We start from the raw sequence: 14,595 nt of genomic DNA, 5'->3' as shown, positions 1-14,595 counted from the left end.
CTGCAGTCTGTTTGTCTGTCTGTGAGCAGGATATCTCAAAAGGTTACGGACAGATTCGGCCGAAACTTGGTGGACAGGTTGTGTGTGGCAAGGATGAATCGATGAGATTTTTGTGAAGATCTGAATTGGGATCGGAGAATTTATAAAAAGTGATTCTTCACCATTGAGTGATAGATTGGGCTAAAAATGACAAAAAAATCTTGTGGACAGATTCGGCTGAAACTTGGTGGACTGGTGGGGTGTGACGTCGACGAATTGACTCGATTTTGGTTAAGATCCAGGTCAGCATACAAATTTTTTTTTTAGTGATTCTTCACCATTGAGAAGAAGACAACTCATTTTGCATCTTCAGATGATTGGGGCTGCTGAAGCAGTTTCTTGGCTATTGCATTGGGCACAATCCTGGATGGGTCACCACTCAGACGCAGGATACTCAAATGGCTCATTCATCCCGGTAAGCTGGCACTCATTTTGCCGAACTCGGAAGGATGACAGACTGATTCAACCCACCTGGTGTTAATTCAACGGCTGACAGGGGCTTGAACTCAGGACTTTGCGATCTTAAAAGTTAAGCCAACACCAGGCTTTTTAATATTTATGTCTATATATGAATGTATAACATCCCAACATAATTATGGCTGCCATGGCTGCAAGAGGACGAAACTAGGTAGACAGGTGTGACATGGATTAATTGATTCGATTTTGGTGAAGACCCGGATCCAGATCCAGCCTATCAGTATCAATCAAATACAAAACGTATATTGATCAACGCTCTACCGAATGCAGAGCACATGCAAGGCATTCCATGCATTACAAACTTTGAGAGAAAGGCCCTCCGCGATGTCTCGCCCGAGTAATGTTGTGTACTCTCTAGTTGTCACTTGTCAGTCACTAAGGAAGTGACGTCACTACGTTTTTGCGTGCACGCTGCACGGCGGCCTTGTGGTTCAGCCATTTAACAAAAAATTTTTTTGCCATCAGTGTTGTTAAACTTTCACCTTAAGAAATCCGCACCTCGTAGTTGATTTTGAGTGAATAACTAGACTTTCTTGTGATCTCGTTCTGTGTCAAAGTTTTATGGATAAACAGGCTTTATTTTCAACGCATCCGCATCCGAACCGGAAGGGGCGTGAACATAGCCAAAGAGTGCTGACAAGGAATAAAATATATGTAGAATTAAATCTGTCCATGCGTTGCAAATCATTGTTTATGTTCTATTTTAAAAAGGGAGATACATTTTATCTTTGCGTCCATATACGAAACAAAATTCCGAGTGTAATGTAATTGGTACGTTTCAGTTCGATCCGGAAGATATCGTTTAAATTTATTTTAATTTTGTTTCTTTTATAATTCTTCTTTTTTTTTTTTTTTACTAACAGACGTTTCGTCATATTTCTGACCGGAAAGTTATGTTGTGCGAAGAATCGCAAGGCAGAAAATATTGACCAATAAACTACAAAGACTGTATATCACGTGACTAAAAGCGACCAATGATGCGAGCTTATCGAAAGAAGTCGGCGAATCAGCTGACTTTGTTCATCCAATGATATACATCCTTCAGAAGATTCAAATTGTGGTCGAAAGCATTCGTTAGATTTTTTATTTTTTCTGTGTTTTTTTAGGCCCCCCCCGAATGCCGCGAGATGTCGAACAAACAGATATATTACTCTGACAAGTACACGGACGAGCAGTACGAATACAGGTGAGATCGTCGGGAACCTTTATGCCGAAAACAATACTTCAGGGAAACGTGCAATCTTGATAAAGTCGAGAATGTATTTTCTGTACGCAGATCGGCTAAAAGTAAAAGTAAAAGGCCAGCAAGTCGATTTTTCGCTCTAACTTGTTTTCCTGTCGTGTTTATGGGATGCGTTTGTTAAAAATGTATTCATCAAAAATGGTGATATATCACGCCCACGGGTGAGTCGTCTGTATACAGATACAGAACAGTGTATATCGCTATCGGGAGGGGAGTGAGTCGGGTTCATACAGTGTGTATATTTTATCCTGAGAAACGCATGTTACTGTTAGAACACCTTGATTGATTGGCCCCTTATTACGGAAATACATATTTATGGATTATGGAAATACAGAGGAAAGCTTCATGTTCTAACTCTAACTCTGCAAAGTTTGGCTATCGAGTACCACTCCATCCCAACTCACACCCCCCTCCCCCCTCCTCCCTCCCCCCCACCCCACTCCTCCCACCCCCTCCCCCCTCCCCCCTCCTCCCTCCCCCCCACCCCACTCCTCCCACTCCTCCCACCCCCTCCCCTCCTCCTCCCACCCCCCTCCCCCCTCCTCCCACCCCCCTCCCCCCCTCCCCCCTCCTCCCACCCCCCTCCCCCCCTCCTCCCACCCCCTCCCCCCTCCTCCCACCCCCTCCCCCCTCCTCCCACCCCTCCCCCCTCCTCCCACCCCCTCCCCCCTCCTCCCTTCCCTTCCCCCCTCCTCCCACCCCCCTCCCTCCTCCTCCCACCCCCTCCCCCCACCCCCTCCCTCCTCCTCCCACCCCCTCCCACCCCTCCCCCCTCCTCCCACCCCTCCCCCCTCCTCCCACCCCTCCCCCTCCTCCCACCCCTCCCCCCTCCTCCCCTCCTCCCACACCCCTCCCCCCTCCTCCCCGCATCCCTCCTCCTCCCCCTCATCCCCTCCTCCCCCCTCCCCCCTCCTCCCCCTCCCCCCTCCCCCCTCCTCCCACTCCCCCTCCCCCCTCCCCCCACCCCCTCCCCCCTCCTCCACCCCCTCCCACCCCTCCCCCCTCCTCCCCCACCCCTCCCCCCTCCTCCCACCCCTCCCCCCTCCTCCCACCCCTCCCCCCTCCTCCCCTCCTCCCACCCCTCCCCCCTCCTCCCCGCATCCCTCCTCCTCCCTCGTCCCCCTCCTCCCCCCTCCCCCTCCTCCCACTCCCCCCTCCCCCCTCCTCCCACTCCCCCTCCCCCCTCCTCCCACCCCTCCCACTCCCCCCTCCTCCCACTCCCCCTCCCCCCTCCTCCCACTCCCCCCCTCCCCCTCCTCCCACCCCCCCTCCCACCCTCCTCCCACTCCCCCCACTCCACTCCCACTCCCCCCCTCCTCCCACCCCCCCCCTCCTCCCACCCCCACCTCCTCCCACTCCCCCCCTCCTCCCACTCCCCCTCCTCCCACTCCCAACTCACCCCTCCCCCCCAGCCCCCTTTCTCCCACTCCCAACTCACCCCTCCCCCCCAGCCCCCTCCCACTCCCAACTCACCCCTCTCCCCCCTCCTCCCACTCCCAACTCTCCCCTCCCCTCCCCCTCCACTCCCAACTCACCCCTCCCACTCCCAACTCACCCCCACTCCAAAGTCATACCCCCACGGCCCACGCCCAACTCACCCCACCCTCTCACCTCTCACCTCCAACCTCACCCCACCTCCTCCCACATCACTCAACCCCCACCCACCACACCCAACCCCACCCACCACACCCAACCCCCACCCACCTCACCCACACCTGCCACTACCGCCTGCCGACCCACCCCTCCCCCCCTTGCCACCACCGCCCGCCCACCCACCCCTCCCCCCCTTGCCACCACCGCCCGCCCACCCACCCCTCCCCCCCTTGCCACCACCACCCGCCCACCCACCCCTTGCCACCACCGCCCACCCACCCCTCCCCCCCTTGCCACCACCACCACCACCGCCTGCCCGCACACTCCTTACCCCCCGCCACCGCCCACCCACTTACCCCTCCCCCCTGCCACCACCGCCCACCCACCCACCCCTCCCCCCCTGCCACCACCACCGCCCACCCACCCACCCCTCCCCCCCTGCCACCACCACCGCCCACCCACCCACCCCTCCCCTCCCCCGCCTGCCACCACCACCGCCCGCCCACACCACCCTCCTCCCCCCCCCTGCCACCACCACCACCCACCCACCCACCCGTCACCGCCCGCCCACCCACCTCTCCCCCTCTTGCCACCACTGCCCGCCCCCACCACCCCTCCCCCCATTGCCACCACTGCCTGCCCACTCACCCATCCCCCCATTGCCACCACCCGCCCACCCACCCCTCCCCCCCATTGCCACCACCCGCCCACCCACCCCTCCCCCCATTGCCACCACCCGCCCACCCACCCCTCCCCCCATTGCACCACCCGCCCACCCACCCCTCCCCCCATTGCCACCACCCGCCCACCCACCCCTCCCCCCCATTGCCACCACCCGCCCACCCACCCCTCCCCCCATTGCCACCACCACCCACCCACTCCTCCCCCATTGCCACCATCCGCCCACCCACCCCTCCCCCCATTGCCACCCTCCCGCCCACCCACCACCCTCCCCCCATTGCACCTCCCGCCCACCCACCCCTCCCCCCATTGCCACCTCCCGCCCACCCACCCCTCCCCCCATTGCCACCACCCGCCCACCCACCCCTCCCCCCATTGCCACACCCACCCCTCCCCCCATTGCCACACCCACCCCTCCCCCCATTGCCACACCCCTCCCCCCATTGCCACACCCCTCCCCCATTGCCACCACCTGCCCACCCACCCCTCCCCCCATTGCCACCACCCGCCCACCCACCCCTCCCCCCATTGCCACCACCCGCCCACCCACCCCTCCCCCCATTGCCACACCCCTCCCCCCATTGCCACACCCCTCCCCCCATTGCCACCACCCACGCACCCACCCCTCCCCCCATTGCCACCACCCGCCCACCCACCCCTCCCCCCATTGCCACCACCCGCCCACCCACCCCTCCCCCCATTTCCACCACCCGCCCACCCACCCCTCCCCCCATTGCCACCACCCGCCCACCCACCCCTCCCCCCATTGCCACCACCCGCCCACCCACCCCTCCCCCCATTGCCACCAGCACCGCCCGCCCACCCCTCCCCCCTTGCCACCACCACCACTGGCCGCCCACCCCTCCCCCTCTTGCCACCACTGCCCACTCACCCCTCCCCCTCCTGCCACCACCACCACCACCACAACCGCCTGCCCACCCCTCCCCCTTGCCCCCAGCACCACCACCCGCCCAGCCCTCCCCCCCCTTGCCACCACCACCACTGCCCGCCCACCCCTCCCCCTCTTGCCACCACCGCCCGCTCACCCCTCCCCCTCCTGCCACCACCACCGCACGCCCACCCAGCCCCCTCTTGCCACCACCACCACCCTCCCATCCACCCCTCCCCCTCTTGCCTCCACTACTGCCCACCTGCCCAACCACCCCTCCCACTCATGCCACCACCACCGCCTGCCTGCCCACCCCTCCCCCTCTTGCCACCGCTACCACCACCACCACCTGCCCGCCCACCACTCCCCTCTTGCCACCCCCACCACCTGCCCGCCCACCACTCCCCTCTTGCCACCCCCACCACCACCTGACCGCCCACCCACCCCTCCTCCTCTTGCCATCCCCACCACCACCTGACCGCCCACCCACCCCTCCTCCTCTTGCCACCTGCATTATCTTTTCTACCCCCATTAACACTCCACCCCCAATCCCTCCTCCATCCAAATTTCCAATTTTCTCTCCTTGGAATTTGCTTCTGTATCCATCCTGTCCACCCCATACATGTTCTCCTCCCTCCCACCCACCCCCCCCCCCAATTCCTCCCCACACCCATTGTTTGTCCAGGTCTCCCTCTAGCTTGGCCTTCAACTCTGCTGTTGGTGTTTCCCCTTCTCACTACTGCTCCTTTTGCATCCTGTTTTTATTTGTTACATCCTGATCCATTCAGTGTACTAATACTTGCTCTTCCACGAGTCTCAACTATGTATACAAAAAACAAGTGACAAACGGTGCGTTAACCTGTTTTGGCGTAGACTACTTTTATCTCGTCCTGGCAAAGGTCCTCCACTAGCATAATAAACCTATTGTTGTTGGGGGCAATTCTGACTGTCATTCTCACCTGATCCAATCTGAATGCTCTGCCCTCCTTTATTTTATTAACTTGTCTATGTTTTGCTTGTGGGTTTGGGAGAGAGGGTTAGGGTTAATAGTGTAGAGGGATGTGTGGGGCAGGTCCTGGTTTTAATAGATTTCAAACACTGCAACCAGTTCATGGAACATATCTTATGAGATTCTACTGGATATGGAATTTTAAAATGAGGTCAAAACGTCTGAAGCTACATTCTCCAATAAGAACTCCAAACAAACCAATCTGATTAAAACTTTCTGCGAGCATCATTTTGACAATATTAGTAAAATGTAACTTCAAAAAGTGACTTCTGTTAAAGAAAGCAAATTTTGTAAATCTTCAAACTCGACCCTGAGATGTTTGATCTCACGTGCACATTGCTTCACATTTTCAAGGTAAGGTGACAAATTGTGAAATTCTTTTATTTATTTTTTCCAAAAGCTGGGTGAGAATTTCACAAACTCATGGTTGGGAAGCTTTAAAAAAAAAAAAAAAAAAAATCCTAGTGTTGAACTTGTGTGTCCTCACAAAGCTCTCCTGCAAAATTTGGCAGAGTTCTTACCTCATACCAAACTTTTTTTATTTTTTGTTCTGCTCAGGCACGTGATGTTACCCAAGGATGTAGCTAAGCTCGTGCCCAAGACTCACCTGATGTCTGAAACGGAATGGCGGAGCATCGGGGTGCAGCAAAGCCAAGGTTGGATTCACTACATGATCCATGACCCAGGTGAGACGATCCGAGGTCGAGCTCTGACCAGCTGCAGCATTTGTTCTCTATTAGGACTTTTGTCTTTTGTCCACGGCGTTGCCGTGGAATGAGGTTATGCGGGGTAACTGACACCATTTCATTCCAAAGCCAATTAAAGACAAAGTATACAGAATACAAACCCTTTGTGACTTGTCCTCATTCTTTTTGTTATAACCAGAGAAACCTTCTATTTATTGCTTTCTCATGTAAAAAGTAAAATAAAAAAAAGTATGTCAATGTTACCTTGGAACTTTGGGGGTAATAATGCCGCAATGCCGGGCAGCGGTGTCTTGCAGCTAGGTAGCCGTGTCATGCAGTGGTGTAACATTGCCACAGCCAACTCCACCCAGTAAACCAGAATGTATTTACATAAATTAATTATGTAGCTCTAAAAATGTTTGGGTTGAGGTGTTAGAATATGAAATAAAGAAACAGGGAAAATGGATGTGCAGCAATTTACAAACTATATTACTTCTTTTTTTTGTGTACTAAGTCGAGGCTCGTGTAAGAGTTAACACATAAAACATATAATAAAGGGAGTGACAAGACAAGAGGGGGCAATGGCGGGAAGCACAACAACAGAAGAGAACTGGGACATCAGAAGATCTGTGGAAGGGAGAAGGCTTGGGCGGGGTACACGGGATAAACAAGATGGTCATGACAAGGACTTTCAGGAAAGAAAATGGAATTTGAATGAGGTGGATTTGTGGTGTATTAACGGGGGTAAAAAAGATCAAGGTTTTGGATGATGAGGCTAAGAGATTGTGTTGAACAGCTGTTTTGAAGACCTGGAGGGAGGAGTGGGATTGAAGAGAGTGTGGGAGTTTGTTCTAGAGGTGGGAGAAAAGAAGAATGAAAGAGTGAAGGTGAGCAGAGAGTCTTGATTTTGGCAGTTTAACCATCAGAGGGGTTCTGACAGAACTTGTGCATCTTGAAGGAATATTTGGGGGACAGAGCACAGACAGAGCACGGGGAGCAAGGCCGGAGAAGAGTCGTTGTAAGACAGAAAACCGCCTACCTGCCTGCGGTGAGAGAGAGAAGGGCCCTCAGAATCAGCTTCATCGCGGGAGATTCCAATGATTCTGAAAGCTTTGGTTTCAACCGCGTGAAGCCGAGCGAGGTGTGAGGCAGGAGCACCAGCCCAGAGGGGAGAGCAGTCCTTCATCTAGCTGTGGATGAAAGCTGCTTTGTATGTGGTGAGGAGCTCAGGTGTGCCAAGGAAGGGGTTCGCACAACAGAGGATGCCCAGTCGGCGACTGGCTTTGGAGGCCAGCTTGGAAATGTGGTTTTCCCAGGAAAGATCATGGCAGATTGTGAGACCCAAAAGCTTGAGCGACAGAACTTCTTTGAGAGGATTGTTGAGAAAGTAGATGGGAGGGTTGTCCAGTCGGTCTTTTCAGAGAGACAAATTGAGAGTGTGAGATTTGTCATGATTGAAAGACATGTTCCACTTGTTTGACCAGTGTATGATTTTGTGCAGGTCTGCAGAGAGTGAGGAGGCTGCAGACTGCTGATCTGAGGGATGAGAGATGGAGTCGCAGAGAGTGGAGTCATCAGCAAAAAGATAGAGAGGATTTTCCAGAGAGCTGGAGAGATCATTAATGAAGATTAGAAAAAGTACAGGGCCCAGAACACTACCTTGGGAAACTCCAGCCAGGACAGGAAGGGGAGATGACAGAATTACATTCAGGGCCACCCGTTGACTGCTAACGGAGAGGAAGTCCGCAAGCCATGCATGGAGATTTCCATGGATACCATAGGAGAGTTTGGAGAGCAGAGCAGGGTGCCAGACCAAATTGAAGGCACGTGATATGTCCAGGGAGATGGCTCTGATTTCCTGTTTGGCATTGAGGACCTCCATCCATTGTTGAGACAGCAGAAGCAGCATGTCCAGAGTATAGTGACCTGGTCTGAATCCAAATTGATGATCCGAGATCAAGCCATTGGAGAAGAGGAAAGATTTAATATCAGAAGCGATGATGGATTCCAATTCTTTACTGATTATTGGGAGCAGGCTGCTTGGTCTGCAGCTGCAAGGATCTGTTTTTGCACAGTTTTTGTGTAAAGCGGTAATGTTGGCTGATTTCCAAGTCGATGGCAGATGGCAGATGACCTTGAGCAAAAGAGGGTGAAGAGAACAGAGAGAGGGTGATATAGAGCGACAGAGCAGGATTTTAGGACCCATGGGCTGATTTCGTCTGGTCTAGTTGCAGAATCTGAGTCGAGCTTTGACAAGAACTTCTCCACCTTGTTGGGAGAGAAGCACACAGAGTCCAGGAGTAGCAGCAGCAGTTTCCATATACTCGTGCAGTTGAATGTACCGAATACCTGCACATGTTTCTCTTCCCATTGATATGCATTCCCGAGCAGGATTGGTGATTTGTAACACTTGAAAATAGATTAAGAACAAAAGCACTTTTCCCTCCTGAGAGGTTCATTCTGTCTCCATCTTTGTCCACCTTTTGCATCCTCTTGCCTCTCATTTTTCCCCACACCAATTGTTTGACCAAGTCTGTCTCAATCTTGGTCTTCAGCTCTGCTGTTGGTGTTCCCCCCTTCTCTTTGCTGTTCCTTTTGTTCTGTTGTGTCCTAATCCGTTCAGTGTACTAATACTTACTTACACTTCCACCAGCCTCGACTACGTATACAGAATAAAAATAGTTTGCTGAAGGTGGTCCGGATACCAAAGTCCACGTAATGTAATGTTTGATCCTTTCATGTTCGGAATAAATCCCAAATCGTTCTCTCCATGCTGTAGGTATAATCAGTGTCTGAATTTAGCAAATTCCTTTGGCCTGCCTCGTGCATCCGAAGCCCTTCCCAACGAAGCCTAACCCAAATAACTCGGCCGAACAGATCTCCCGATGTCCCTGTTCTCTACTGTTGTGCTTGTGTGCTTCCCTCTCTCTCTTCCGATCTTGTCTCCCCTCCTTTTATTGTCTTATCTGTCCGTTTATGTTTTTTGTGTTTTATATGCTAGTTCTTACACGAGCCTCGATCTTGTATACAAAAATAAATACCTCCATGCCATTCTTTCAGCCCTTTCGGATTGGTGATCAAAGGTGTTTCCCATTGAATGGATACTGGACAATAATGGACTGAGCGAGCATAGTCCCAAAGTTACCTTCCGGTCTGCATGTGCTTCAACTCTTATTCTGAGTGGAAGTGGGATGGGGGGGTGGTTAGGGTGGGGGGGGGGGGGGGCAGAAGATTGGGGATTTACACTCATTTTTGTGCTTCACAAATCGCAATTCCTTTCTCATTAAATTTTGTTTTCTCTTCTCCCGTATTCAGAACCGCACATTCTGCTGTTCCGGCGACCACTTCCCAAAATGCAGTGACACCTGGAAGTCTGTTAACTCTGCTGCTAATTCTGCCTGTCACTTGTTTTAAGCTATTTATAGGCCTTTTTTCCTTTTTTGTCTCCTGTGTGCGTGCCTTTGTTGGCGTTACAGTGCACCCACCATTTGTTCAGAACGTGCATTATTTCACTTTAAATCATGCTTTGTTTGGGTTTTTGATTGAAATATGCCATTGATGTGTACAAAACAAAACTTTTTTTTTTCTTTAGATCTCACACTTTCTGTAGTCTTGATATTGTAGGTTTAATAAAAAAGGTTATTTTATATATTTTTTTCTTGTCATTTGATGGTGTGCAATGGATGGAAACATTCGTTTTGCATTGGGAAGTGAGTGCTTTTCTGGATCTCTACTGTGCCAGTGCTATGCTTTAGCGTGCGTAGCAGACTTGCATTACCGCAATAATTTGTGAACCGTGGAAAGGATTCTGACCAAATTTGGTACAAGCATGTGCTATGATACAAAGACATCTGCACTCCCCTCTGTGCTGGCTCCCCTGCCTCACACCTTGCTCAGCTTGATGCTGTGCAAACCAAGGCCTTTGAGATGATTGGAATCTTCTGCCTGAAGCGGAGTCTATGGGCCTATTTATTATATGTTCTGTGTTAGCTCTTACACGAGCCTTGACGGAATATCGGAAAACAAAAATTAATTAAATGACCGATACATGGAAGCAAAATGGCACCCATGACTCGTATGACCAGAAAATTGTGGGATGTGCCATGTCTCTACTCCTAGTAGACTCTAGTTCCTGCTGCCACCACCCACTCCTTCCCGTTTTCTCTGTTGTCACTGTCGCCCCCATCTGCTCCTCCTTTCCTACTCCACCATGTTGACCCCGCTCCCACTTCCCCCCCCCCACCCCCATTGTTCTTGCCGACCATACCCTCTATTCACCCCTCTTACTTCAAACTATTGTTCTTGTCACCCCAACCTGCTCCCCTCTCACTCCCACATGTTCCTGCCACTTCCCCCCTCACCCCTGTTGTTTGATGTTGCCACTCCTGCCTGAAGCTGTCTATGGGCCTATCACTTTCACAGTGCAGTCAAGTCGGTGGTCTCTCTATGTTCTCCAACCTCCTTCCTGGCCTTGCACCCTCTGCTCTTTCTGTGCTCTGTCTGCCCCAGGTTTGTTCAGGGCACACACGGCCTACCATCAACCTCTTTTTGATGAAACTACCTAAATTCAGAATCACTGCTCACCTTCACTTATTTGTTACTCTTCTCTCCCCCCCCCCCCCCTCCACCCCCCCCAACTACCTTGGAACGAACTCCCACATTCTCTTCAATCCCACTCCTCCCTCCAGGTCTTCAAGACAGCTGTTCACCACCATCTCAGATCGTCCCCAATCCAAAACCATGATCTTTGCTACCCCCATTAATCCATGCTAAATCCACCTCTTTCAAATTCCGATTTCTTTCCTGAAAGTCCTTGTAGGGTCCATCTTGTTTATCCCGTGTACCTTGCCCCAGCCTTCTCCCTTCCACACATCTCCCGATGTCCCTGTTCTCTACTGGTGTTGTTTCCCTCTCACCCCCTCTTGTTGCCCTCTCCTTTTATTATATGTTCTTTACCTCCTCATATTTTATTATATGTTACTCCCTCTTACCTCCACTACACCATCCGCTCCTCCTCTTGCCCTTGTTTCTCCACTTCCCCCCACCTGTTGTTCCTGCCACCCCTACCTTCTCTCTCCTCTTCTGCCCCTTTTTTCATCACTGGGATCCTGAAACCAAATTTGAATCCATTCAAATAAAGCACAAGGGATCACCACCACCCAAGACATTTTGCATCGAATCCTCATCTTGCAAGATCGTGGTCTCGCTTTTCTGGGATGCCAATTGACCAAATGCATCACAAAACTACAATCACAGGTGAATATTACACCAGCCAGGTGAAAAAAATTGTGGGAAACCATAAACGACCCGATGAGGGATGTTGACCAAATCAGGCTAATGCGCCTGTGAAGGTCCATGTTCCACGGACAACTGTGGTTTCGAGCAGTTGAAGGACCCCTCATCACAACCTTTGCCTTCCCCCAGTAACTTATCCGTTTCAACATTTAAAGGCCATATATTTGATGGAGTGCAGTATGACACAGTTGGCAGAGATTGAGGTGAAAATATGGTACTAAGGTTGATTATAAAGTGTAGTGACTTGTTACAAATAAGTTATTCTTTCATGAACTTTATGATTTATTGGTGTGCAATTGCTTCCCAAACATCACATGGAAGGCAGATGCAGCATGAGATAGATGAATAAATGTGTACGTTGATAAATTGATACAGAGCCAGAAAAGTAACAAAGAAAAATGACAAACAAACCTTTTTCATCCCTTTCATTTCCCATTTCAACAAACCCTTTTCAGACTACTTTTAAAATGTTTTATTTTTACCTATTGTTTAATTATAAGGTACCCTACAAAAAAGAATGCAATAGTATAGGGTAACAGATTACTATTGTCTACATCTCTTTAGCACATTCCTAATAATGAGGTTATCGATTAAAATGTTTCTTCCTCTTCTACTGTAAGTTCTTCCGGTACATTCCTGTAGTCATTTGCTCCTCCATCCAAAATGTACCTTCTTGTTTAATGATGGAGAGGGATTGGTAAAATGATACTGAGCAGTCAAACCTGTGAGCAGAGTTACGGAGGTAAGTTAACTGATCTCACGACAGTGAATTTTATAAGCATCAATTAAAAGTCATTTGGCAAAGTGTTTGAACAAACTCGCTTCTAAAATGTAGTGTCAGGTGTTCGTGCAGTGTCCCATTCTCTGGGAATAATGTTTGGCCACTCTTTATTGAAGGGGCCATAACGGATTGTTTACATATAAATAATCTTATACAACACAAGCAGAGGGAGACGTGGGTTGTGCAGAAGGAATTTAGAGCTAAAAAAGAAAAGATAACAGGTGATATACATAATTCAAATTAATTAACCACATATAATTTAGCAAGCAATACTATAATAATAATAATAATGCAGTTATTAATGCAATCTTTAATATATATATATATGTATATATAAGTTCAAAACACACCTGGTCACAAGTCATATATATATATCTATATATATCTATTGTCGTGTCACCGGTGATTAAGATCACAGGTGGCAGATAGCCAAACATTGCTTTAACTCCGAGGCTTATTTCAAAACTTGGCGGGATTATCTTTTTGCATGCACGGGAAAGGCCCAAAGCCTTATCTAATCGGACGTCCACCACGGGGATATTACTCGACCCACAAACAAAAATACGAGAAGGCAAAATTCAAAATACAAGAATAAAAATGCCAAAAATATAGGATTTAATGAAAATGAATGCAAGGATAATAAAAATGAAAGGTAAAGTAAAACCATTTCCTATATTGAGACGTCTCCACTCAGACTCGTATACAAACAAGGGAATAAATGTTTTAAATCAGCTGGTACTCAGCTTTGTGCCTCAATGAGGACTTTTAGGAGCTCGGTGGTCATCGAATCCGAGTCACTGCACGTCGAAGCACCCGAACAATGGCGCCGGTTAAGCGCGCCCGCACACTGAGCCAGCCGAATGCACAGATTGTGTCGAGGCACAGATCTGGGCTTTATGGCAGAGTGGCCAGACGGAAGCCAAACAGTTCAATCTTGGCTTCATCAGACCACAGAATCTTGTTTTTCACAGTCTGAGAGTCCTTTAAGTGCTTTTTTGCAAACTCCAAACGGGCTTTCATGTGTCTTTCACCGAGGAGAGGCTTCCGTCTGGCCACTCTGCCATAAAGCCCAGATGGGTGGAGTGTTGCAGTGATGGTTGTCCTTCTGGAAGTTTCTTCCATCTCCACACAGGATCTCTGGAGCTCAGCCAGAGTGACCATCGGGTTCTTGGTCACCTCCCTTACCAAGGCCCTTCTCCCCCGATTGCTCAGTTTGGCCGGGCGGCCAGCTCTAGGAAGAGTCCTGGTTGTTCCAAACTTCTTCCATTTAAGAATTATGGAGGCCACTGTGCTCATGGGAACCTTCAATGCAGCAGAAATTTTTTTGTAGGCTTCCCCAGATCTGTGCCTCGACACAATCCTGTCTCTGAGCTCTGCAGGCTTCGACCTCATGGCTTGGTTTTTGCTTTGATATGCATTGTCAGCTGTGAGACCTTATATAGACAGGTGTGTGCCTTTCCAAATCATGTGCAATCAATTGAATTTACCACAGGTGGACTACAAACAAGGTGTAGAAATATCTCAAAGATGATCAAGAGAAGTGGGAGGCACCTGAGCTAAATTTCAAGTGTCATAGCAAAGGGTATGAATACTTATGTCAATGTGATATTTCAGTTTTTTCTTTTTAATAAATTTGCAAAACTTTCTAAAATCATGTTTTCTCTGTCATTATGGGGTATTGAGTGTAGATTGATGAGGGAAAAAAGTGAATTTAAACGATTTCAGCATAAGGCTGCAACATAACAAAATGTGAAAAAAGTGAAGGGGTCTGAATACCTTCTGAATGCACTGTATGTATGTATATACACACTACATGACCAAAAGTATGCGGACACCCCTTCTAATTAGTGGATTAGGCTATTTCCACCATGCCCATTGCTGACGGGTATATATAATCAAGCA

The 14,595-nt window shown here is 50.0% G+C and overlaps 2 protein-coding genes across 8 annotated transcripts in view; one reads left to right on the top strand and one right to left on the bottom strand.

Annotated features, from left to right (window-relative positions):
* Positions 1 to 1,543: 1,543 nt before the first annotated feature.
* LOC137434175 (cyclin-dependent kinases regulatory subunit 1) lies at positions 1,544 to 10,266 on the top strand. The gene is made up of 3 exons (XM_078785363.1): positions 1,544 to 1,702; positions 6,490 to 6,617; positions 9,933 to 10,266. Exons 1-3 carry the CDS (start codon positions 1,644 to 1,646, stop codon positions 9,977 to 9,979), a joined length of 234 nt encoding a protein of 77 aa, XP_078641489.1. The 5' UTR covers positions 1,544 to 1,643; the 3' UTR covers positions 9,980 to 10,266.
* A 1,904-nt stretch (positions 10,267 to 12,170) lies between these two features.
* The window catches only part of LOC137434173 (uncharacterized), a 52,678-nt gene continuing 50,253 nt past the window's right edge, over positions 12,171 to 14,595 (bottom strand). For all 7 annotated transcript variants that reach the window (XM_068126907.2, XM_068126908.2, XM_068126909.2 and 4 more), the window contains one exon: positions 12,171 to 12,634. The gene's annotated coding sequence lies outside the window, so the exon portion shown is untranslated. The remainder of the gene's footprint in view (positions 12,635 to 14,595) is intronic.

This window comes from Myxine glutinosa, chromosome 10 (assembly GCF_964187855.1).
Source record: "Myxine glutinosa chromosome 10, kmMyxGlut1.1, whole genome shotgun sequence".
NCBI lineage: Eukaryota > Metazoa > Chordata > Myxini > Myxiniformes > Myxinidae > Myxine > Myxine glutinosa.
The sequence above is the reverse complement of the archived record's forward strand: the minus strand, read 5'-3'. Positions and strand labels throughout refer to the sequence as shown.